The sequence below is a fragment of the Orbicella franksi genome, chromosome 5 (assembly GCF_964199315.1).
Source record: "Orbicella franksi chromosome 5, jaOrbFran1.1, whole genome shotgun sequence".
Lineage (NCBI taxonomy): Eukaryota > Metazoa > Cnidaria > Anthozoa > Scleractinia > Merulinidae > Orbicella > Orbicella franksi.
This window is the reverse complement of record NC_138149.1, coordinates 9,187,530-9,212,893: the sequence shown is the minus strand read 5'-3', so window position 1 is coordinate 9,212,893 and position 25,364 is coordinate 9,187,530. Positions and strand designations below refer to the sequence as shown.

General features: G+C 40.4%; 3 protein-coding genes across 5 annotated transcripts in view; 2 read left to right on the top strand and 1 right to left on the bottom strand.

Moving 5' to 3' along the window:
* Positions 1 to 18,515, top strand: part of LOC145488569 (integrin beta-PS-like) — a 33,026-nt gene extending 14,511 nt beyond the window's left edge. For 2 of the 3 annotated variants that reach the window (XM_081467455.1, XM_081467453.1), the window contains exons 8-26: positions 410 to 503; positions 1,188 to 1,277; positions 2,037 to 2,123; positions 2,437 to 2,511; positions 3,158 to 3,253; positions 3,783 to 3,881; positions 4,880 to 4,953; positions 5,459 to 5,516; positions 6,069 to 6,124; positions 6,247 to 6,331; positions 7,114 to 7,184; positions 9,400 to 9,453; positions 10,153 to 10,222; positions 10,612 to 10,705; positions 11,592 to 11,692; positions 12,247 to 12,339; positions 13,086 to 13,221; positions 14,248 to 14,355; positions 15,124 to 15,566. In XM_081467455.1, the coding sequence (XP_081323581.1) occupies positions 410 to 503; positions 1,188 to 1,277; positions 2,037 to 2,123; positions 2,437 to 2,511; positions 3,158 to 3,253; positions 3,783 to 3,881; positions 4,880 to 4,953; positions 5,459 to 5,516; positions 6,069 to 6,124; positions 6,247 to 6,331; positions 7,114 to 7,184; positions 9,400 to 9,453; positions 10,153 to 10,222; positions 10,612 to 10,705; positions 11,592 to 11,692; positions 12,247 to 12,339; positions 13,086 to 13,221; positions 14,248 to 14,355; positions 15,124 to 15,368 (1,786 nt within the window). In that variant the 3' untranslated portion in view covers positions 15,369 to 15,566. The other variant, XM_081467454.1, reaches the window with a different exon arrangement.
* A 73-nt stretch (positions 18,516 to 18,588) lies between these two features.
* LOC145488573 (uncharacterized) lies at positions 18,589 to 21,335 on the bottom strand. Its single transcript, XM_081467465.1, has one exon. It carries the CDS (start codon positions 20,475 to 20,477, stop codon positions 18,774 to 18,776), a length of 1,704 nt encoding a protein of 567 aa, XP_081323591.1. The 5' UTR covers positions 20,478 to 21,335; the 3' UTR covers positions 18,589 to 18,773.
* A 569-nt stretch (positions 21,336 to 21,904) lies between these two features.
* LOC145488572 (uncharacterized) lies at positions 21,905 to 24,398 on the top strand. Its single transcript, XM_081467464.1, has one exon. It carries the CDS (start codon positions 22,068 to 22,070, stop codon positions 23,841 to 23,843), a length of 1,776 nt encoding a protein of 591 aa, XP_081323590.1. The 5' UTR covers positions 21,905 to 22,067; the 3' UTR covers positions 23,844 to 24,398.
* Positions 24,399 to 25,364: the final 966 nt, after the last annotated feature.

Below are 25,364 nucleotides of genomic sequence, written 5' to 3'. Positions count from 1 at the left end.
AGTCGGTAAACTGTCTGCTGACAGTTATAAGTTTTTACGCATGAAGTGAAACTGGTGACTGACCGTCACCGACAGCTGACCTTTAGTTGATGATTTATGAGTGAGTTGTCGGCAGGCTCTAATAATTAATACTTAATTACTTTGCGCAAGTACAAGCACCTTTTTCGGGGCGAGCTCCGGTTATACTTCGTTTCGCGAAACACCATGTCTTGTACGATTCCTTGGCAAGTATTTTGCAGTCATCTCTTTCCGGAAAAATTGGTAGTGAAATACTCGTACTCCACCGCAATCTTGACCTGGTTTACTTTGCCGAACGCTGGAAACAGTAGCCCGGTTTATTTTCCTTGCCAACTCTGAGCTGGTTTAAACTAAGTGATATTTCTTATGTGTGTGTCTTTATTTTCCTAAGGGTTGCTCATCCTGATCCGAAAAATCCAAACTCCATTCCAACCTTTGGGTACCGTAACGTCCTGCCGCTAAACAAGAACGCGTCCGATTTCCAGGTAAGTAATGAGCCAATTCTTGCGTAACTCGAGCATAGTTCTAAGAACGTTTTCCCGACTTTTGTATTCATTTAATTTCTCTGAGTGTCCAGAGCCCAGTAAAGTGTTTTTTTTTTTTTTATCTAACACTTGTGTGAAGCACCCGGAATTACCGCAAACCGTTTGCGGTCAACCAGCGAAATTTTGCGCACAAGACACCATAAGTATTTCAGTATTCAACAAAATTGTCACGATCCCTGTATAGTGTCAGGACTCCCTTGTTTCCTGTCATTCCCACAAGCCAAGTAAACTGCGATATACATGTGCTTAGTTTGCCCGGTATTTGAAAATTTGTCAAAGTAGGCTCGCCCAAATCATGCCACACAATTATAGTCGATCTTGCTTTACAATGACATTCGTCGATCGAGAAATGTTTTGAGTAATGCGAAAAAATTATACCTCCGAATCTAGCGCATTACTGTTTGATTTTTTTCCCGTTCGGCCAACGGTCTTGTCGGCAAAGTACGAGGCGGTGTGTTACCATGGTTACTTGATTTGGCAGGGATGCTTTGCTTCTGTTCCGAGACAAACATTTAAATTAGCCGACGTTTAAAAGAATGGCATGGATTTTTTTTTCCCCTACTGACTCGGAGCAAGCCGCTGCAACAATGTCTTGACTCGTTTAACCCCAATATTTGCTTTTAGGATGCTATCGAAAAATTGCTGTCTTCTGGAAATGTCGACAACCCCGAGGGGGGCTTGGACGCTCTCGTTCAAGTGGCTGTTTGCGAAAAGGTCAGTAAATAATTTTAGCAGCACCTTCAGCTAAAACGCGGCATTAAACACGACCATTTTTTTGAAATTTTTACTTAACAATATTAAAAGCATTGCAATGCAGTCGTTTGGAAAATAACTTTTTCATATTTTGCATTTTATTGTTTTTAATGAAAAAGATTAACTTTCCTGGAGTAACTTTCACCTCTTTTTATTGTTTTGTCTATTTTCGAGCCATTTTCTGCAGTTTTCTAGCGTTTTATAGAAAGTACTTTTTTCATTCACTTCTAAACAGTGCAGTTACGCGTATAACAACATAACGCAAAGGTGAAATTAAAACTCACTCAAGGGAGGGAGAATTACGGCAACAATAAAAACGCTGGAAAAAATAAAATACTATTAAGTTGGGACGAAATGACGGTTATGTACATATTGGAAATAGTTCTTTTCTTATGTTATGGAGAGCGTAACTACAATACGTACACTTGACGATCAGGGAGGTTAAGGGATGTTTAAACAACATCGCATTTCTCTGTTGGCCACTGAAATAGCATTTCTTTTTTGTTGAAGGTCCTGGAGGTTAGAGTTCCTTTCGAAAATTTTATTAGTGTAGATATAATTCTTTAAAAATGTAACGAATAAGTGTAGTCTGTGTTTGTGGCGGTCGGGTAACCGGGCAGATTTTATTCCAAACAACTTGCTAGGAGAATTGATGATTCCAACTTGAGTTTTCAAAGGGTTAGTGCTGATTAGAGGCATTTTTGTGATCTCTCTTGGCAGCAAATTGGTTGGAAAAACAAAGAAGATGCTAGAAGAGTTGTAGTGGTAACAACTGATGCAGCTTATCACTTCGCTGGAGATGGACTGGTACGAATTACTCATTAACGGTTTGCTCTTGAGTGTATCGTTAGCTTTAGCGCATGCGTGTGTGCGTGTATACCTAAGCACGTGTTTTCGTGTTATTAAGGCGTGCTTATTCTGAAATGTTTGATCGATGTTTTTTTTTTTTACTTACTAACTTTGGGAGAGGGAGACGGAACATGCAAAAAGGCCGCGAAACTTTCCACGAAATATTTTCTGCAATTTCGATTGTTTCATTACCAATGGAATATTACAGCTTGCACGTTCGCCGCGCTGAGAAAGGGAGATACTCACTTTAATTTAACTTGATTTTCTCCAGCTGGGTGGCGTTGTCGTCCCTAATGATGGTCTGTGCCACTTGAAGGACAAGGAATACACTGCTTCAACAGTTTTGGTAAGTCTTGGTGTGGTTGGAATATCCCCGAAAGCTCTTAAAAACCAGCAGGGGCCCGTTTCTCGAAAGCCCCGGAATCGTTTCGGGCCCGCAAAGCAATTTTTACTTAATCTGGATCTAAAATCAGAGAGGTGTATACGCCTGAAACTTTTGTATGGAGAGAACCTCTCTTCATAGTAAGAATATGTGAATAAAACAGCTCTGTAATCATGAGGTTTGAGATTTTGCCACGGCTTTCCGGGTGCGAAAACTTTTCGGGACCTTCGAGAAACGGGCTCCAGACCTATGTGTAATGACCGTTGAGTGGATTGCTGAGCAGAGTGATTTAACTTGCATCTTCCAGGTACAAGGAAGTTAACTGCGGGTTTTTATGCTTCCTCCGAAGTAATGCCACGCCTTTCACAGGGAAGAAAAAAGACTTCCTTCTCTACTTTCCCTCTCATCCTTCCCCCCCTTAATACCCCGTCCCCTCCGAGAAGCCCCATGCCCCGACTACATTACGGTATTATTTATGTTTGTCTACAAATACGAACATCGTCAAATAAAAAACCTAAGTAAACTGCTTGGCACTAGTTATTCAGTTCTTTGTAAAGTGCCTACAGCCTATAGACCTTTTTTAAACCTATATTCCCTTTTTGTATTTTAGGATTACCCATCTCCAGGATTGGTTCGCGAGATTTTACTTGAATCTAATGTGGTCCCAATCTTTGCTGTCACATCCAACGAGAAACCAATATATGAGGTAATACTAAGCCGAGCTAAACTTGTTTACGCGGAGGAAGACTAAGTTATAATCCGAGTTACAATCCGAGATGCATGACTTTTAAAGTTTCAAAATGTCGCTAACATAATATAAATGCAATTTTCAACATGGGAACCCGAGGAAAGAATTTTCATTGTTCAACCCAATTGCGGCCATCTTTCATTCACTGTCTGTTCCATGTACTATGGGAAACGAGCCTCTTGGTCATGTATGGTCTAACCCGGCGTTCATTAACTCAGTATTAAGATGTTTTGTTAAGCGATCAGTTTATTACTCAGACATCGACTATAGATGAATATCAGGCTTGTTATATTACAATTATCATAGTATATCTTTTCACGCATTAGTTTTATTCTACGAAGTGAAGTTGAGATCTCATGAAGGACCTCAGTCTAGAATATTCCTGACCTCTTTATGTAACCTAGGCCCCAGAAAGTTGGGAGAAAGTTTCAGCCTGGTTTGCTTTAGCCTGATTAACGTTTATTCATTTTATACTGTTGTAATTTAGCAACTGGCGAAGTTTTTAGGCAACGAAACCTACGCCGAGGTAGGCGAGCTACGAGACGACTCGTCAAACATTGTGCGAGTTATTGGAGAAGCGTACAAGGTGTGTAATATTATAGAAATGAACATTTAGTCGCCAGTTTAGAACGCTAAGTTCTGGGGAGTTCGGATAAGGACTCTGTTTAGAGGCACTTCACGGGTTTTCGATTTTAAGAATGAAAATAATTGCACTCGCACGAGAGTTGTGATCAGTTTCCCAACGTTGTTATTTTATAGTATGACGTCATAAGGACTCGACATGCTACTAAGCATCTTGTCTAATGAAAAGCATATCATCACAGACCTTTTATTTTGAGTTGGATCCTTCATATGTATTTTTTCCCACGATGTGATGCCTAATCGGCTGAGCCAACTTAAAAGAGATGATCGATGGTGGCGTCAATTTAGTGTGACATGACTTTTGGTTGCAATACTCGGACTGAAGAGATTTCATCTAAGCTATCGTGCACACAGTCCCCTTCGTGTCCAGTGGCTCATAAGATTATATGCAATGTTCATTATCAATTCGAATCAAAGCCAAAGTCAAAGCTTAGAGACTTTTGAATAGTAAGAAAAATACTATTTGACCCCATCCGCCACCAAAATAGTAAAATACATGGTCTGAATAGGGGTAAGGGGCATGGTGAGGCTACTTCCGGCAATTCTGTTAACAAAAACCTCGTCTGTTAAGAGTCACGTTCTTGTACATACGATCTGATCCATAAAGATAAGCAAATCTGAACAATCATGATTGAAAATTGTATAAAAACACAAATGAAATAAAACCTTGGGGGTCAAATGGGAGATGGTTATCCCGAACAAGACTAAAACAACTGGTAATGAGCTCAATTTAATTTGTGCCAGCCGACGTCAAGAGCAATAAAATTACCCCACATTTAATAAAAATCTTGGTCTTTAGTACACAGAGGTCTTATGAAGTAGAGATTGAAGCACTAAATATTAAACTCAAGAGCTGTTTATTTTTTATGGACTTCATCTGATAGATAAGCTCATCAATAATTTAATAAATCTTATAAATTTCTTTCACTCCGTCAACATTAGAAAATAGCCCGCACAGTGACAATACGAGATGTTGACTCTGAAGGACTGAAGCTGCGTTACACTGCAGTATGTCCGTAAGTACCTTACCGTTGTCATGTAACTGCCCATGAACTGTCCTTTGAGTAGCCTGCGAAGGCAGACGTATCTTCCACTGTCGCTTGTCTCCGTCGGAATCACGTCTGCGTTTGCAAGCTATCCTTTGACTTTCAAAGTGTAGGAATTTTAGAAACATTGTACGTACGATGCCATGAATAGTCATCAAAATTCAGGATCAAAGTACAACAAATTTCGTTTCACATATAGTCTAGTTGATGTAGGCTGCACACATTCGTCACAAAAGTAGCTTGTGAACTGATCCAGGCATCAAAACTAATTACTGGTAAGCCTAACTTATTCATGAATATACTGGACTGGTTCAGCTGCAAAAATAGTTACGCTATAGCAAATTGCACCAAGTTTAGCCAGTGATATATGCGAGGACATATCATTTTTTATTTTCATCATTTAAATATGGAAATAGCACCTGTTCCATATTCCGCCTTCCTGTTTAGATACTAATTTGTGCTCCTTTTTTTTCAGAAAGGGAAAAGTTTACCAAGACACAAAAACATGTACTGGTGTTGAATTAGGAGATACGGTAAAATGGAATGCCATTTTTACAGATAGCTCTCAATCAATCAATCAATCAATCAATCAATCAATCAATCAATCAATCAATCAATCAATCAATCAATCAATCAATCAATCAATCAATCAATCAATACTTCAATACTTCAATCAATCAATCAATCAATCAATCAGTCAACCAACCAATCAATCAATCAATCGATCGATTGATCAATCAATCAGTCAGTCAGTCAGTCAGTAGTCAGTCACCCCGTCAGTCAGTAGTCAGTCAGTCAGTCCGTCCGTCCGTCTGTCAGTCAGTCAGTCAGTCAGTCCAATTTAGCCGTCCTATTTATTTCAGTTTGCCCTGTTTTGCTCATTAAAGCCTTAAGTTTTGTTAGGTGACGTCTTCGTTTCTATTACTACTGCAGTTTGCTCAAGTAAAGGTTGCTTATGATCTGTGTTACCGTTTAGACAATTAGTAAATAATTTATTTCCACTTTTGATTACATCAGTTATTTTATGTCTTTTTAGAAGAAAAACACTTAAGGATTAACTGAGAATATACTTTTTATCATTTCAGGTATCCTTTCGAGTGTCTGTATCTATGACCAATTGTTCAGACGACCTACCGACAAAGTAAATACTTCCAATGTTCAAATGGTTTTCAAAAAGAAACCAGCTCTGTAGGTTGGGAGTTTTAATATTTACATTGCTCTTGGAAGTGACAAATATTACATTCTTCGCTTTTAATTTTGTAGTTTTTCTATCAAGACTCCGTACGGACAAGTCTTCCTGAAGCTTTCTTACATCTGTGACTGCGAATGTGAGAAGAAAGAAAATATGGTGAGGTTCTTTATTAATTGATAACGAACGCGTGTACAACTCCTTCTGTGAAAGTGGAAGTTGATTATTGACACTGGTATGAAACAAAAGAGAAGTATTTCGTTGAAGAACACATGAGAAAATATTTTGCTATTTGTGACTGACATTTTTATTTTCCTCACGCGCTGAGTGACGTTATCACTCGGTAAATAAGAGCACACAGGAGCACAAGCCGTGTTTGAAGTAATATATCAAGCACGAAAGACCACGTTTGACCACACTCCAAACACCGAGAAGAGAGTGGAAAATACGGCATGCAGCGGAGTATTTTTGACGAACTTCCAGGTGTTTGGAAATGTGGTCAAACACTGCTTTGAGTGTTTGATATGTCAGTCTCAATCGAAACCAAAACCAAGGAGAAAGTGGAAAAATATAATCGTAAAACTCTATGCTAATTAAGATCAGATATCCACACACCGTCACGGTCATGATTTCCTTTGTTTAAACTTGATGAATTATTAATGAGTTCGAGAATTACTCTTCAGCAATGTGTGTTTCTTGTTTTCCGTTTGCCGTATCCCTGTCTTGCGACGAAACTGAGAAAAAAAATGCTATTCTTATTTTTGTTCTATGTTATTTCAACTAGAAGAAGAAACCAAAAGCGATATTGAATTGGATTTGTTTAACGTCTTATTGCGCGCTTGGGATTAACCTAGTTGCTTTTATTTGGGTTTGCTTCGATTGTTATTGTAAGATTGTTTAAAAGGTGCTCTCAGCAGTCGCGGTTTACGCTGTTCTTTTAGGAAGCCAATAGCACCATTTGTAGTAACAGAGGCTCTTTGATGTGTGGAATATGTTCCTGCAACGATGGATGGTAAGTCTAGGACTAATACACAGCAATCAACAGTCAATTTCTCCCCACAGTGTCAAATTTTTTGCAAGTGAACAGATCACGAGAATGACGGAAGTGATCAAGTGAAGTATTTATTACAGTTGTTTTGAACTGAGTGTCGTCAACTAAAGTAATAAATCTGACCAATCGCAAAAGACACAGACGATTCATGTAGCTCATGCAAAGCGCGGGAAAACGTGTGCGAGCAAGACACGATTGGTTTTGGCTCAAATTCTGATTGGATAGAAAAGTGGCTCAAGCTGGAAACAAGGAACTCTTTTACGCCCGTTTCTTGCTCTCCAAACTTCCCAAGTGAATCATCCACTTGTGTCATGATCCCATGATGTAAAGTTAAAAGTACGAATCAATTGTTTGATGACATTGCTAACTGAATGCAAATAAAGTTACGACGACGACCACCCACTCGAGAAAATAATTTCTCTGACAACACAAACTGAAGTTTGCTCACGGCAAAAAATGCATCATTGGAGTATGAAAACTGTATTCATACTGAGATTGATAGCGCGGCTTTGCTAGCTGTGTCAAACGAGACAGCATTGGTCTTCTTAAGTCCCTGTTATCTTCCCGTTCTGAATTACCAACGTGGTAATTGCGGAGCTCCGGCGTCCCGAAGGACCGCCAGCGGAGCCCCTTACTCATAGAAACCCGTGAATCACTTTTCTCATGGTAAAAATGGCTAGCGGCATTGCTCATGGGCGTGTACGCACGACGGCGACGACGGCGGCGACGGCGCAGTCGCGCAAGATGGCGGCCAAATTCCACCTAGTAGGTTGACAGAGACATGCAGCCTTGGTTTATAGTGTCCTTCTTTGATATTGGACATCCATGTTGTAATCAATTGACATCTGTCAAAACAAGGTATCCGCTCTCCAGTATCACGTACATACATACACATACATACATAAACTTTGTTTAAGCTCGAATTTCAGAGTAGCTTGACAAGCTAATATTTCCGAGAACAAAATATTTGATAACGAAAAATTAAAATAGAAATTGCTATTTACATATTTACAATTGACTTATATCAACTAATTATAAAATTGTCATTTGCATGTTTCATGAATTGGTTTTACTGATGTGCTTTTTGAAGTCTGAGAAGTTACATAACCTTATAAAATTGGGTAGAGAATTCCATTCTTTTGTTGCCAGATAAGTAAAGGAGTGGAGACCAAAAGTTGTAGTTTTAGGTTTGGGCATTTCCAGTATATAGTTTCCACGCATGCTGTATGAAGTAGAACGGAACGAGAACATGTTTCTCATATAGGCCGGATAGCTAGTGAAAAATAGACTTTTGTACAAAATAGTAAGGAATTTACAGATGCGTTGATCATGAAGTTGGAGACAGTTTACCCTGTCTAGCAGCACATTATAAGGCGTGACCCTGTTGTGGCTCAGAAGCTGGGTTTCAATTGGATCGCGGGCCCATGTAGAGTTAACTTGTTGTAATCAGGGCCGAATTGTTCGGAAGCCGGATAACGCCGACAAAGGATTAAAAGTTAACCGAAGAAATAAATTTTCTTATATACAAATGTTTTTCACAGCTTTTGTTTGTGAAGTTTAAAATTATTCACTAAAAATAGAAGGCCAAGCAATATACAAAAAACCTCACCGCAAAATTACAAAACTCAGATCAACATTCTCGCTTAACCTGGGTTATCTTGATCGGGCTTTGAACAATCCGCGCCCAGGTACTCCGCTTTTAGGCTGGGCTAAATCTATACATTAAGGCGGGGTTTTACCTGAATTTAAGTGAAATCTTACGAAGTTTAAAGAGAGATTAAATGAAAAAAAAAAAAAAAAAGTTTTGGAATACCACCAGACAGTTGATTGCCACCAAAAGGGCACCCCAGGTTGGTGGACAACTGTTTGGCGTACGTCCACCAATTTCAAACTTCAAAGTCTAATTTTAAAACAACATCAAATCTTCCAAATTTCTTATTTCCATAAATTTTACTAATCCTTTGAGAAAAACTATTTATCCCCAAATATACCCAAAAATCTCCCCAAAATTTTCAAAATAACCTAAAACATAGATATGTGGGATAAATGGAGAGATTTGTGACTGCCTGAAACGTGAACGAGATATTTGCGTTAAAACCATAATACCCAGCGTAAATATGGCCTTCATGTGAAACTATTTCTCAGGCGGTTCCATCTCTTTTTGTTATCATTTCAGGGCAGGCGAGTACTGTTCATGCAGAACGGAGGATGAACGGAGAGGTTGTCCAAGGTATTGATTTTATTTTTACGTCTGACGCCCGGGGGGAGGGTACTCCCTTATATGGGCTATATAGGTACGTGCGGCCCCAAAGGGTAGGGTTTTTCAGCCGTTTTGGTCATAAATAGAGTATCGATTTTAGCCATTTTGGTTATAAATAGGGTATGGTTTTTGCACTCTAGTCTTGAATTGGGTATGTTTCTTAGAAGAAGCTACCTTTTCATCATTATCGATAAAACGGTCAACAAAAGCCCTTCATAAATTATGTTTAGGGCGACTGTGTCAGCCTTAATTCTCAAAAAATAGGCTATCGAATTTAAGGTCAGGTCACAATTAGGGTAGCAAAAACGCAGATTTTGGTCATAAATAGGGTAAGCGTTTTGGGAAGTGGGCCGCACACCCCCACCCAACTTTTCTTGAAGTACCCCCCGGGGGATCTGACGTGTAACTTACGGTAAGTACGCTGAAAAAATTGCGACCAGAAGAATATTAGAAAAAGATCTCATGGCAGAGTTTTATGAAATGAAAAACAAACTCAGTGATTTCACGTGCAAAAGACATACAAACTTGGAAATTTCCTCTTCACCGACTTGCACGATTCTAAAGAATACCCAGACCACTATTCGGTCTTGTCGCTTAAGCTTAACGGGTTCATCCGTATATGTTGATTTAAGCATTTGTTTACGAAATTTGTTGTTTTATCTTTGATAGCAACAACGATGGTACGTGTAGTGGTCAGGGATCTTGTAGCTGTGGCAAATGTTATTGCGAAGACACCAAGGTATGGAGGTGGTTTGTCTGGAGTATCTTAAACGTGTCTTGTCCATTGATTCATTTGCTTTCAGTACAACTTATAACCTTGGGACTATAACACTACAGTAAGGACATCTCACTGAGTACTGCTAAAATTCCGGAGAATTTATTTTTAGACCTTCGCCTACGTATACTGTCAAACTCTTCCCGCGAAAATGATATCCACGCTCATATCTTTGAGGCAGGTGATCTACGGATTTTGAAGTCAAGCTTTTCCCGTCTTGCCACATAGCTTTGCTCTCGTTCCTTTGCCATAAAACGCAATGGCAAAATAACACACCATTCGGCCATTGTAAGCTCTTTTGAGAGAGCAGAGAAGTCACCGTTGTCCTATCGTTCTTTTTTTTATATATGTAGGATCCTAAAGGATTAATTTATGGTGACTCGTGCGAGTGTGACACCCTTAGTTGTCCAAAAGACCTTGAAAGTGAAGAGATATGTGGCGGTCCAGGTATGCTGATTACGCCCACGCACATACACTTTGTGTTTCTTTCTGGCTGAGAATATTGAAATCTATATAATTTGAAGTACAACAACTGGCAACCAATGAGGCTGTCGATTTGATTTTAGCGGGCAAAGTGTTTCGGCTTCCTTTTGCATGGGGTATGCGAGATAAAAGGAAACCAGACAAGAGCAAGGAAAGAAAAACCTCAAATATTTCATGTTCTGTGAGCAACTTGCCTGGAACAATAAACCAAACCTAGAAACCTCGAAGACCAATTCTACGTTCCTCGCAAAATACCTGGCAAAGCGTGGCTGGCTAAAATATCGGCAGTTCATCATTATACATTCCTCGGCCCAGTCCTAGAGTATTAGACAAATTCTAAGCTAAAGAAAGTCTTGTTCTAAATCAAACCTTAGTGCTCGTGTTAATTGTTCTCCAGTTGTTAACGTTGGTAGTTTCGTTTCTGCTTTTTCTGGATTTCAAAATTTGCCCGCGCCGCCATGTCTATTTTTTTTTTTGCAAAGCTTGATGTAGATTATGACGTAATACAGTGAGTCGGACGTTTTCAAAATACAGTATTTCGTGAGTTTTGAGATAGAAGCGACTGGGAGGTCGCTTGTAATGCATATTCTGGTTTGATATGTTCAGTTCAACGCGAAATCTCACTTTGGTACATGGGACTCCATATTTGAACGCATTGCCAAAAAAAGTGATCTAAAAATCTAAATCTCGAACACTTTCTATTCAAACCACTTACAAAAATATCGACTTTAAACCCAGTTAAAGAGGCGACGAAGAATATTTTTCAGACATTTTTCAGCCAAGATGCCTATAGAATTTTGATACTGATAAAAACAGGATTACTCTCTCTTTGCCTTTTCTTTCCTCTCAGAGCGCGGATTTTGCGACTGTGGTAGATGTAACTGCACAGAAAACTGGAGCGGTCCTTCGTGCAGCTGCGGTACCAGTTTAAAGGGATGCACAAAGGACGAGGTGAGGTTAAACCTACCCTTAGCAGATCACCTTGTCACCTAAGAAGATTTTGTGCTCGCACTTTTATTTCTTTTACAAGGCTAACTTAACTAGCAGCATTATTTTTTCGGTGTACTCGAGTCAGCTCCGGGTGCACGCGTTTAACTGTTTTTGTTGTCAACTTTCAGAATTACTAACTTGAAATTAACATTGGCCTCGACAAATTAGAAGCAAACCCTCGTTGGGTCCAAAATAGCAAGTAGGAGTTTTTTCAACTCCCAGTTCCAGTTTTAAACTTCTAACAGCTAAAACCTATCTGAGTCAGCAAGCGAAAATGCCATGAACATGTTTTTCGATTGCTTTCGATGCCAGGCCCTGTCCACCAAGCTAAAGACCTCTTAAATGCCATTTACTGATACGACAGAATAATATATCTCTTTTGGGGAACTTCTCTACATCCTGTTATTGCTTAAAGCAATTCAAGTTGTTAGATTTAAACTTTTTTTACATACTAACTTACATGTAGCTATCTGTTTACAAATTGATGTGTGACAAACGTAAATTTTCTTTTTTAGGTCCTCTGTAGCGGCAGAGGAACTTGCAGATGTGGAGCTTGTGTGTGTAACGCTTCCTTGCCCTACAGAGGCCCCTTCTGCGATGAATGCCTGGTAAGAGATGTAACACATTGTCATCAATGCTATCATGACAAATGCATGGTGATCTCGCCTGTACCAATGACGCCAGAATTAAGACGTAAAGCGATACAAATCAACAAACACAACTTTACAACGTTGTCTAGTCAATTTTCATACAGTCCTGTATTAGCACGCCTGAAATAAACAGGACAGCTTTTAGCCGCGCTATTTCGTTCAATGAATGAATGAATGAATGTAAGCATTTGCCTCTCTACCGTTGATTGATTGCCGTAAACAGTATGCTCCGGGTGTATATAGTGATGTAGTGCATAGGCCTCTTTTCAGCTGGCCACGTGACCCTCTGTTTAAGCTACATCAATAAGATAACTACAACAACATTGTTATAAACGTTGTGGCACTCAACAGTTAATGAGGGTCCACCAGCTGATGCAAAAGGGTTCTTCTGCGAGCATTAAGTCTCAGAAACCACTAAGATTAGGTTTGGGAAGTTGGGCCAACTATAAGTAATTAGGGAAGCGGTCTGGAATATAAGGTTATTGTACGACAAAAACGTTCGCGACGTCTAGTGACTGAAGAGCCTGAAATGAAACCTAAAAATATTGCCACTCACCTGGGAATGGGGTGATAACAGCGCGCTGCACCTGTTGAATAAAGGAGGTGAAGTAAATTCAAGTTACTTGTTGCAGTGAAACGTAAATTACTATGTGCAGTAGACGTGCGCACGCATTGCGGTCCTAATTTCTTGGTTTGTATTCCAGAGCTGTATAGGAAACTGTGAAGCTAATAGAGCATGCGTACGATGCCGTATGTTTGGTACTGGAGAACTTGTCGGAGAGGAATGCTCTCGAAAATGCAAGGATTTTAAAATCACTGCTGTGGACAAGTTAACACCTGGTAAGCGTACAAAATTATCTCTGTCGCAGTTTTTTCCTTGAGCTTGTGTAGCTGGAGGGAGTTCTGTGTTTTGGTAACGAACTACAGCTTACTTTAGCGAGAAAGGTAGGCGCTTGTCCGTCTCACTGACCGTAAGCTTTCGCGCACGCGCCACTCCCTTTCTCTATCCCCCTTCAATATGAGTCCATTTCTTCTGCACGTCCCAAGCTTTCCTGAACATCTCTCGCTGTCCGTCATCAACCTCCCTTGATTGCTTTGTATTGCTCCCGGTCTTGCGCCTCAAGCTAGCTCGGCACTTCCAGACACCGTAAAGTTCGTTATTAAGGAGAAAACGTGCGTTGGTCACTTCGTGGAATGGCGAACTACAGGCAATTATCATAGTACTACTTAGTTAAACGCTCGATACAACAGAAAAATATTTCTGGAAACAAAGAGTGGCATTTGATTTAAGAGGTGACATTCCCGGAAGTCTTCGCCCATACCACCAGCATGGGATTGTCTAGCTCCTTGGCAGGGTAGCGATGGGGGATCTTACCCTGATTTCACATCTTTTTCTGCCAGTATAAGCCCTCTATCGATAGAGCGTTTTCACTTACCTGGCCGGCAGCCATTTAAAAGATGGCAACTCCCACAGGATTGGTTTGGAACACAAATATGGCCGCCGTGTCATTGTTTTGGGACTCCAATATGGCTGCGTGACGTCACGTAAAAGCACTCTATACACATGTTTTGCTACATTTAAGGTAGTTTGCCGATGCTGAAAAACAAATAGCATTTTGAGTGGGAAGTATGCCGGCAGTCTTTCATCCGCTAGCTGGACACACCTGGTTTTCGGCTAGGTACACAAGATCTTTCCTGTTTTTCATTACGATCTGTGTACAGTTAGTGCAAATCTCCAGTTAGCTGTTGGTGCTAAAAAAATGCATCGCCATCTTCCAAGATAGAGTTAAGCTTCTAAAACCTACCATAAGGACTGACCTATACTAAACAGCCTCTTGCAAACCTCTATTCATTTACATTTTTCAGCTATGGGCAAACAGTGTCGCTTTCTAGATGAGGACGATTGCTACTTTGGGTTCGCCTACACAATAAAAGCGGATGGACAGTTGGAGATTTCTACACAGAGAAACAAAGGTTGGCATTTAAATGGCATATCGGGATTTCTCAAATTGGTTTTCACCAATTCCTTAACGAAGATGATTCACCCATGTTCAATTTGTTAATTAACATCACCACAATTGTAAACGTATGAAGACATAAATTATTGTTGCGATTGTCAAATATCCCAGAGGGTACTCCCATATATAAAGGAGGGGGTGCTCGCAGGAAATTTTGAAAAGGACCCCCTAAGAGTTACCAAGATACTGTATCGAGGCCGTGGCTTGAATTGTTATTTACCCTTAAGAGATATCAATTCTAAAACAACACATTATCTCTTGTCATATTTTTTCGACTCAATACCCTAAAAGGTACCGCAAAAGCTTGTTTTTTGTAGAGCTTAGTTGTTCTATTAGTTATTTTATTTTACCCACGCTTTAAAATCATTGTAAAGCGCTATTGAATATCGATAGAAATAGCGCTTTATAAATAGAGTATTATTATTATTATTATTATTGTTATTATTAAAAGCTTCTTTTATGGACCTTTTGAGGCTAAATACCCTAATAGCTACCAAAACCGCGTTTTTAACCCCAAAAAGGTGCGACAAGCACCCTCGTCCTTTCAATATGGAAGTTTTCCCCTTGTCATAATAGTTCTGAGTATTTCTTAGGTCATCATGAGAATATCTTCTTATCGAAGATTATCTCGCCGCGACCGATTCTTGCAGTAAAAGAGAATTCAACCCGCCAATGCATTTGCAGGTCTGTAGCTCAACTGCCTCTTTCTTTTTCCTTCCTTCAGATTGTCCATCTGAAATGAGGGCACTGTTAGTGATTCTCAGCGTAATTGGAGCTGTGTTAGCTGTTGCTTTAGCTCTTTTACTAATATGGAGAGTATTAGCGACGATACAGGTCAGTATGACGTCACCCTTTCCACTTGGCCACCGGGAGCATTTGATAATCAGCCACGGGTCAGCTGCCTTAAATGCTTTCACAGCATTTAAAAAAATTAAATTGAACTGCAAACATAACGGAGAAGTTAGATGATTTCTGATTTGTTCTCAGCTGAAAAGCGTCTTACACGGAAGCAGCCTGTTAAAAAGCTGGGAATGAAAGGCTTGGGGCTTAAGATTATTATTGGGAATGGACTTAGGAATTCAGGATTACCGACTGTTCCATGAATGTAAACTCACTTTTGGGGATGCCTTTATTGCACGTTGGACGATTTTTACAATTTCGTTTTATCTTCAGGATCGGCGAGCGTTTGCAAAATTTGAGAAGGAACAACAGAATGCAAAATGTGTTATGGTATGCTTGAAAAATTTTGTAGTTTACTTCGTTATTTTTACTTTACAGCATATGAGAGGTTAGGTACTGCGTCCTGAACTATCGGCAAACAGCTCCACTTTAATTGATACTTGTTACGTTTCCAACAAACGAGAGACTGTTCACTATCACGTTTCTCTAATGATTCTTGGTGTCGTATTGCATGACATTCGGATTAGTTTACTTTGTTTATATTGATACCTACCTACTTACAAAATTTTTTTAAATAGAATTTACCTAAAACAGTGAAGTTAGACAGTCATTCATTCATTCCTTCCTTCCTTCCTTCCTTCCTTCAGTCAGTCAGTCAGTCAGTCAGTCAGTCAGTCAGTCAGTCAGTCAGTCAGTCAGTCAGTCAGTCAGTCAGTCAGTCAGTCAGTCAGTCAATCAGTCAGTCAGTCTGAACAAGCTCCTTTGGAAAAGGGAAAGGGTTTGTTTGCAGGTTAGCTGCTAAGTCACTCAGTCATTCAGATGCCTGTCCGTCCCCCTTCAATTTTATCCGTCCTTTCCTTCCTTCTTAAATAACCTGTTCTAGGCTCAGGGTCTGTGGGGGCGAGTGAAAACTGATGGAACGAATAGAGCACGAGAACGAGGGAGATCTGGAAAATTGATACTAACCGAGCGCCTGTAACAGGCTAGTAGTGCGTAGTACAGCTATACAAGTAACGCAGCTGGCTGTTTCGAAATGCAATGGCTCAGATGCTACTGTAAACAATCCGTTAGAATTTAAGTCACGACTATAACTAGATGGAACAAACACTGTAAGGAATCCTATGCTGACACTATCCTTGTTTTTCTCTCGAAAACAGGCTGAAAACCCCATCTTCAAACCAACGACCACAACCTTTCAAAATCCCATGTACGGAGTTAAAACATGAAGCGGAAAATTATAGATCTAGACAAACATCTTCCGTGATAAGGTACCTGTCAGGGGGACACCTCCGGTACCATTACATCGAATTGTGGTCCAGACCACACGTAAACGTGTGTCTGGCGCCTTCAGGACACCACTCGTTAGGGGACAATTAGACTCTCTCTAAGGTGATCCCTCTCGGGAGATTCGATTTAGTTAGTCTTCCATTCATGACATCGATGTGCATAGTTGTTAGTTGAATGATGCTATGGTCCGCTTGTGAGTCGAAATAAAAGTTTTACGTACTTTTTATAGCGTGAATTTAATATTCCTAAATCAGTAACTATAGAGAACAAAAAAAGTTTTTCATGTAAGTTACCAGTCTCTAAACGCAAAAATTGTGTTTGACATCTCGGTTAAACAGTCGCCATGACAACAAAATTTTGGCGTCGTTAGTATGCTTTACCGGTTGACTATAAACATACTCCATCCACAGCATCGGACGAACTGTAATAGAGTGGGATAAATGGACATCATTATCAACTCGCAACTGAAAGGAAACTGCCTGTAGCAAGCGGATACGTCATGTGGAGGGATTTTGAATCATCTTAAAAGACCCTGGTCAGCCTCCGCAGTTTTCGATGCCATCGAAATTATTGATATTGTATGATGAAGTGATATTTTGTTGCTTTACTGTAAGTTGTGTTCCTGAAAGTATATAATATAGCAGAACCCCGGTAACTCGAACAGTTACCGGGGTTCTACTGTAGGACCCAAATATATTAGCCAAACTCGTGCATGTAAACAAGGTGTGGCTGACTAGGTGGCCCTTTTATGCTTCCTCGCACCGAAGTTATAACCTCAATAACAGCATGCAAGACAAAAAATTCCAAGAAATGTATATTTACTACCTAGTAAAGGAGTTAATTAACGGCGGTTGAAATTAAACAGGATTGTTTTCATTACAAAACTCACAATCCGAAATTTGAAACTTTACTTTGTCAAAGCTGAATTGGTTTCTTCTCAGAATATTATTATTGGATACTTTCAAGCTTGACACAGAATCAAGGTTATTTTTTTGAATATCAAAGTTTTATTAGCGCATCATCCTGCTACCTACTTTCTAAAGGTCTACATTCCCAGACTCACGGACGCTCTGCCAAATCTTGTCACCACAATTTTCGTTTTGCAAAGGCGTCCACGCTCGAAATAAACAAATTTCACCAAAACTTTTCACCATAAAATGAAAACTATATATTGAGAAACTGAACAAATAGGCCACGTTGTTCAATAGATCAATCTTCTAACATGGATCCAAGGCTTTCAGGTCAAAAGTGCAATTTTTTTAAGTTTCTTTTGACCCCCAATTCCTAAAAGAGACTTGCATACGTAGAAAGCACCACCCCTGAAATATAGAGGTTTGTCCCGAAGCCTCGGAGTCATGTTAGAATATTGATATTTCCTGTTCCCGGCGATGCAATTTAATTGATATTTCCCTTGAAATCAATCAATAAATCCGGCAATTTTAACGCTTGAAAAGTGTTTGCCCTGCCGTCAGACAGACAAACGACGCTACACTCCTTTTTTTCTGTAAGAATATATTTTAAGAATTTTGAGCTTGAAATGAGCGAAATTTTAAGAATATTTTAAGCTTAAGCAAGGCTGAGATTTTGGAAAGCATATAATTTTGTGTGTTGAAAATTTGTAAATATAAAATACAATTATGCGTTTTTAACTAAACCATATATAATTCTCCCTTTCTGTAAACTGCAAAACTAACCAATTGCAAAGAAGAACAAGAACGGCACTAGCCGTATGTTCCATGCTAATAACAAGTAGTTTTGTGTGTTATATCAGGCTTTATCGCCTGCAGTCTGGCTCCAAAATTACTTCAACGCCATCAAAGTCAATAAAACAGAAAGGTCATTCGCCATGATAAACTAAGAATATTCACAAGAATATTGTCAGTCTAAAATGGGCATAGAATGGGCAAAAAATATTTAGCCTAGACCGGAAAAACGATATTCTTATATAAAAAAAGGTGAATTAAAAAAAAAAAAAAGGAAAAAAAATTGGTAGCAATAAAAATCACCGCCACACATGTGAAATGGAATTGATGACAGATATTTCTTTGCAAAATAAACAAAAGCTTAATGGATCTCGTTTGGATAGGCTCACTAACACAAAGTTTCTGATAATTTTTTCTGTGTTTACACGTTCCTACATCGTACCAAAGGTGACCGACGTGACCGCAAAGGTTTAATAAACGCAGTTCAGTTTTTGTTTTTGTTTCTGAATTCCGCTCTCTTTTCCACGACAAGCTGTTTCAGAGCTGCGTAGTTGACCTTCTTGTATCCCCCATCGCTCGTTAGCACCGCCCATGGATACAGTTTTTCCACATCCTGAGCGATAACACCGTGCTCAGTCCCTCTTATACCCAGTTCAACGACCGCTTTCTTGGACCACACCCAGCTGTAGCTCTGGAGACCAATCTCCTCAAACTCTGAATGCGGCATGGCTGTGATGTTTTCTTTAAGGCGCGAATCGCTGAAAATTCCAAACAGGACGGCACCGCCGAGGACGGTCTTTATTACATCTTTTTTCTTCTTCTTTTTCGATCTTCTGGCTGCTGCTACAGCTTTTAACCTCCTAGTCTCTTCTTGAGCTCTTCGAACGTTTTCTTCTTGAATTCTTTTTTGTGCTTCTGCTCTTTCCCTTTCTTTTCGTTCCTCTTCCAGCCTCTTCTCTCTCGCGCGCGCTTCTTGTTGGCGTTGCTCTTCCCGCTCCTTTTCTCTTCTCTCCTCGTCCGCTTTACGTTTGCGTTCCTTGTCTAGGTGTTTTTGTTTTTCAATTATTTCTTCTTTCTTGGCAATAGCTTGAGATATCTTATTTCGAGTTTTACCTCTTTCCAGTTCCAGGGCGCACTTCTCCGCAAACCTGCTCATAATTCCACTCTTAGAGTACTTGATTTCCTCCAAGTCCTTTTCCAAAAACGGCTCGACGATTTCTTGGAAACTGCGGTCACACAAGTTTGTTTCGAGGGCGGCGTACACATCTGAAAATCCACCCCACGAGTTCTGATTGATTGCAGCTTGAAGCTTCCTGGCGAGGTCAGCGATCATTTTTCCATCCATGTATGCTCCACCAACAGTCTTCTTAGCAGGAAAACGCTTGAAATCCTCCGCAAGAGAAGACGCGACATTTGCATAATTGTCGCGCGGGAACTGTTCCAAATCGTTCAGTCGTTTCGCATCTCCCACGTACGGAATGTCTCTGACCTTGATGTGATCGCGAGCAAAATGCCTTGCGATGGTCTGTCCGTACTTGCCGTCGAGAATAAAATCTTGTATCTGATCTTGTAGAGTTTTACCCGGTGAAGGAGAGAGCGAGTCTCTCAGAATTACCATCAGTTCTGGGAACGAAGTCGTGTTAGCAGCATCCTGTGTCCAAATTTGTTCGCTTAAGCGAGACACGCGATACAAAAACTGTACGTTGTGATTCTGCACTGTTTCCCTGGCAAAAAACGCTAAACCCGAGGACAAGAGAACTGTGAAGATGCTCAACAAATCAGTGTTCTCGTTGTTACCAAGATTCGTTCCTTCTGTGTCGAGTAAAATTGTGCTTCCGGCGCCGTTTGCGTCACGCACCACTGAGATCCACACGCCAGTGGTACATGGCTCGATGCTGTCATTCGTCTTAAACACTTTCTGAACTCCCTGATTTCTATTTCCGTCGAGAAAGTACCTGATAAAGTTTAAGTTTGTGGACTTACCGACGCGTGAATCCCCAATCGCTCCCACTATCTTGACTGGTCCGGATAGAGCCTCGATGTCACTAAGTGCATCATTACCGAGAATGAATTTCTTGATTTCATCGTCGTACTTCAGCAGCGGTTTGGCTGGTGGACTACTGCAGCGAACTGAGCTCAAAAGAGCGGAAAATATCAGGTGAAGAACGGCGGCAAGTTTTAATTTCATTCTGACAAGAACACCGGCAAAGCCTTCAGAGACTCCTTCGTGGTAGCCGGCCGACGTAAACTGATTTTATGGCTTGTCGCGTCTGCTTTTATATTGTGTGGCCACACAGAAACATTATACGTACTTTGACCACGTGTATTTTTTATCTGCTGAATCTTTTCATTGTTATAATCGTTATCTTTTTACTGGGAAAAAGACCACATGTTTCACTTTGTTTCGGAAGTGAGTCATTTCAAGGGAAAGTTCCCTTAGTCACGTCATGTTATGAAATGCGTGTCTAATATAATCATGGGGTTTGAAAGCGTTTGTATTCACTTATATGACACTGTATATGACCTTATAAACGGGTTAGTAACACAATTATTTACAATCAATTATTATCAGCAATACAAATTTCGACAAATTTACTCGCTTTTGGATGAACAGATAAATCCCATTTTCATATTTTAATTCAAATGCCACGTCAGTTACCAAGGGGGCTTTCCCTTATTCCGGGAAAACGTCTCTTCCGGTCGACACGGTGGGAAAATACTGGGAACTCGTGTTACTTGTCTTGGAATAAAATAAAACTAAACATTGCTCTAACAAAGGAATTGAACCATAATTGATAAATAACGTACGAATAGCGACATTGTGATAATTTAAGATTAAAACAAAACAAAACAAAAAAAAAAGCAGGGAGAACAAAAGCTTTTCCACAGAAACTATTTTGCTGTCCAAGACATACCTCTAAGCTACATTTTGACTTGCCACCAGTCGACCTTTCAGCTTAATCCTTCGCTTATTCATGTCCCTCGAACGAAGTAAGAGGACACTCTTCGAGCGACGAAGTCGAAGAATTATTGGAAAGGACTTTTAGAAAGTTAAAGGCCCAGTTCAGACGTCGTGCTTCTGCCGTGCCGAACTAAATTCAGGAATTAAGTTCGACAAAAGCACGGCAGAAGCACGGTGTCTGAATCAAACTTTTGAATTAAGTTCGGCAAGCAATTAAGTTCGACAAGCTCTGTCGTGCTACACGACTCTGGCACGGCAGCGATTCAAACGTCGTGCTTCTGTCGCGCCAAACTAAATTCATAAATTATGTCAATGTGTTTTGGCGAGATTTCGTTCCCTCGGGGAGTTAGGAGGAGAATTGTTACGAGGCTTCAGTAAACCCTGGATTTGATTCGACTCTGGCACGACGTCTGAATCAGAGTTGATTTCCTGCCGTGCTACAGTTGAACCAAATTGCAATTTAGTTCGGCACGGCAGAAGCACGACGTCTGAACTGGGCCTAAACTACATTCAAGTTGTATTCAGTGTCCTATTGCGGGTAGAAAATTTGCAAGTATGAAGATATAAAACTTCTAAAATTAATTCTAATTTCGCTGCCACCGAAAAATCTCTATGTCTATCGTAACGTTTTGCCCCCCCAAAAAATGCTTAGACTATCACAAAACGGCAATTCTGGTTTTTATTCTGCTCTGCTGAAAAATGTGCCGGATTTTACTGCAGAACTATGATTAATATTTCATTCCAAGAAAAATAGGAAATTCGGTGTTTTTACCCTATTTTTGAAGAGGGATTCGAAAGCGGGAAATTCCCAACCAAATGACGTGTCCAAAGACTTGTTTTTGTGGCTTGATACGCGCCTATTTGAAAACAGTTTTTCTCAGTATGTACTGCAAAATGAAACTGCTGGCGTCTTGTTTTCTCATAGCGATGTCCGTCGCGATTAATTTCGCTTCGAATGCTCAAGGGGAGCCAGCTCGACTTCTCATGAAGTTCAACAAAACGCAGAAAACTTTCGAGTTGAACGAAACTGTTCTGGAAGAATTGTCTCAGCTGCAGCGACCAGTACGAGTGATCGCTGTAGTAGGCGATGCCCGGATTGGAAAATCGACCACAATGAACCTGATAAGCCACATCTGGACCAAAGTGAATCGAAACAAGGTGGAAGAAATATTTGAGACCGGTGACACACTCGACTCTGTCACGCATGACGTATGGTGTCACATCATCCAAGACGAGCGAGGAGGTAACGTCGTGTTGCTAGATGTAGAGGGCACAAATTTAGGTGACGACGCTCTTACGATTCAGCTAAGCATGTTTACAGCCCTGATTTCATCCGGCTTGAACGTGTTTGTTCGCGAAGTGTTTCAGAATAATAACTTACACTTCCTATTTCACATGTCACGCCTAAGTGATCTTGTCTTCCCGAACATTAGTATGCAAAACTTTCCAAAGTTACAAGTAGTCATCCGAGGTGCACTACGCGAACCTGGAGGTAGAGCGATCGAGGATTACACTAGAGATTCCATAGTGGAGCCTTCTTTCCAAGAATCTATGCAAGAGGAGAGAAAAACAATAGCCAAGCACTTCCCAAGAAATCAAATCGCTGTGAGTCAGATTCCGTTAGTGAGTCGAGAGCTGTTCAAAGATTTCGAGAAACTACGCGAAAGTGACTATTGGTCTATAATGGAGCAGCTAGTTGGCAAATTCAAAGAATTTCCAGTAAAAAAGACCTTGAGGGGAAGTCCCATAGATGGTAAAGGTTTAGTGGAGTTGGCCGTTAGACTCGCGGAGACGATGAATGCAAACTCGTGGCCAGACTTTGCAAATGTTTACGACGCCGTGGAAAGAAATATTTGCAAGAGAAGCCACGTCAAACTTATCGAGCCGCTTTTTGCGTTAGTGAAAGCCGAGGAGATCGAGGAGAAAAGTGGAGACGCACTGGACGCGTTTAAAATGGAATGTGAATTGGAAGGTGAGATTGGCGCTGCTCGAGAAGATCTACGGCGCATCGCTGAAGAGAGGAGGAAAGCGGAGGAGCTGGAACTGAAGGCGAAGAAAGCTGAGGGTGAGAGATTAGCCGCGGAAAAGAGACACGAGGAACAGGAAAAGAAATTTCAACGTGAATTGTCGATCAAAGATGATCAGATCGCAAAGGTAAAGAGAGAAAAGGACGAAGCCGAGATACAAGAAAGAAATTTTAAACAACTTCACGAGGAACAACTGAAAACCATAGCTTTGCTTCAGCAACAACTAAGTAAAAAAAGCAGCAGCTGGTTCGATTTTGTCGTACCTGTTGTAATTGGAGCAGGTATTGCGATGAGCGACAGGGATTTAAAGCTAAACATAACCACACTACCCCACTCCCGTTACAATGTAATTGGACTCGAGGGCGCCTGCTGGGAATGGAATGAAATCGCTCAGAAAACTTTCGGACTGACCGGGGAGGAGTGCGGCGTGATCGCACAGGAAGTAAAAAAGTTGTATCCATTCGCCGTTACCAGAGGAAAGGATGGCTACTTGCTGGTGCGATATGACGTGTTACACCAGATTATTAACACTCGACATGGCAAGAAATGCGCGCCGGAGTGTTAACTTAAAAAAGGGGGGAGGAGGGGGGTGGGGGTGATATCTTCATCCAATCAGAAAAAAAAAAAAAAAAACAAATTCAATGGTGACGTAACTTACGTGGCGTGTTTTCCCGCGCTTGACTCTGACTGCATTTTTTAATCCTGAAGTTTTTAGACGGTTGGTTAACTGCGATTATGTGTTTTTTTTCGTTTGGTTACTAGGATTTTTTGGCTTTATTTTTTTCTAGTTTTGATCCAAGTTTACACGCAATGCAAAACCTCTGAAAGTCCACTTAGCTGAAGAGGGAGAAAAGTTTAATTGAAACTACTTAATATACCTTAAAAAAATAGCCTATCATATGTCCATATTTTAATTTTGTGAAATTTTCTGTTTCCCTTAATTAAAACACACCGAGTGCCTTGTTCAAGCCGTGATTTGTTATTTCCGATTTTTAGCATATACTCAGACAGAGGTATTAAAGATAAACGAACAGCACGTGCAGATTTTAAAGACATTTTCCGTGTATCACTGGGTAGATAGCAAAAGTTCTTTCTTTGCCCTTTCCCCTTAAATGTTCAGTTTGACCTGAATGCCAAATCATCTATGGATAAGGGTAAAAAATCTTGACATAGAGGGAGGGGGGGGGGGGGGCAATTTTAAACAAATATATAGACTTGTTAAATTGTTAAAGGGGCTCAGTCACGGTATTTTGAGTTATTTTGGCCACATATAAAATTACCTTTAAATGGTAGGAAACATGAAAATAACAGTTTAATAAGATAGAAAAACACCAAAGAGATAATGATAAACCATAAAGGAACAAGGATGGCTAAGGATGGAGAAGATTAACACGGATTACAAACGACGAATTTGAAAAATTGAGGCTAAACTTTTCAACATGCACAAACCGTGACTGAGCTCCTTTAATGCTCAAGCCGGGAAAGTAAGACAGTATGATACGCACACAAGAGGCTGAAAAGTGTTATTCAGCTTATTTTTTACAACAATTGCAACCGAACCGCAATCTGATTGGCTAATTTGCCGTTGTCGATAAGAGTCCAGGCAACGCTGCTCGCGTCAACGTGTCACGCTCTTGGTCACTCTGAAAAAAACATTTTCTTTGGCGTTGATATTGTGGTGAAAAAAGAAATCGAATGTGGCTTAGCGTTGTCAGGACTCTTATCGACAACGATATACGTCATCACAGTGGTCAAAATTTGTTGTTTACTCACTTGGCTGCGCCTCGAGAGTTCACCGTACGCCGGAGAAAGTATCGTTGAAAATGGGTGTTTTTCAGCTCCGGCCCTAAAACGCATCAAACGGTCTTCCGTCCACACAATGCCGGAGAAATTTGAAAACTCATAAGTCAGTGGTCATTTTGGATAACTTGGACAGGAAAATCACATGATTATCGTGACGTCATCGTTTTCGAAAAGCTCCGTTTTCTATTCCGTCGAAACTAAGTCGGCATATTATTTTCAAAATACCTCCGGTTTGAAGAGCGTTTTCGAAAAGCTCCGTTTTCGTGGCAGATTAGTGTGGACG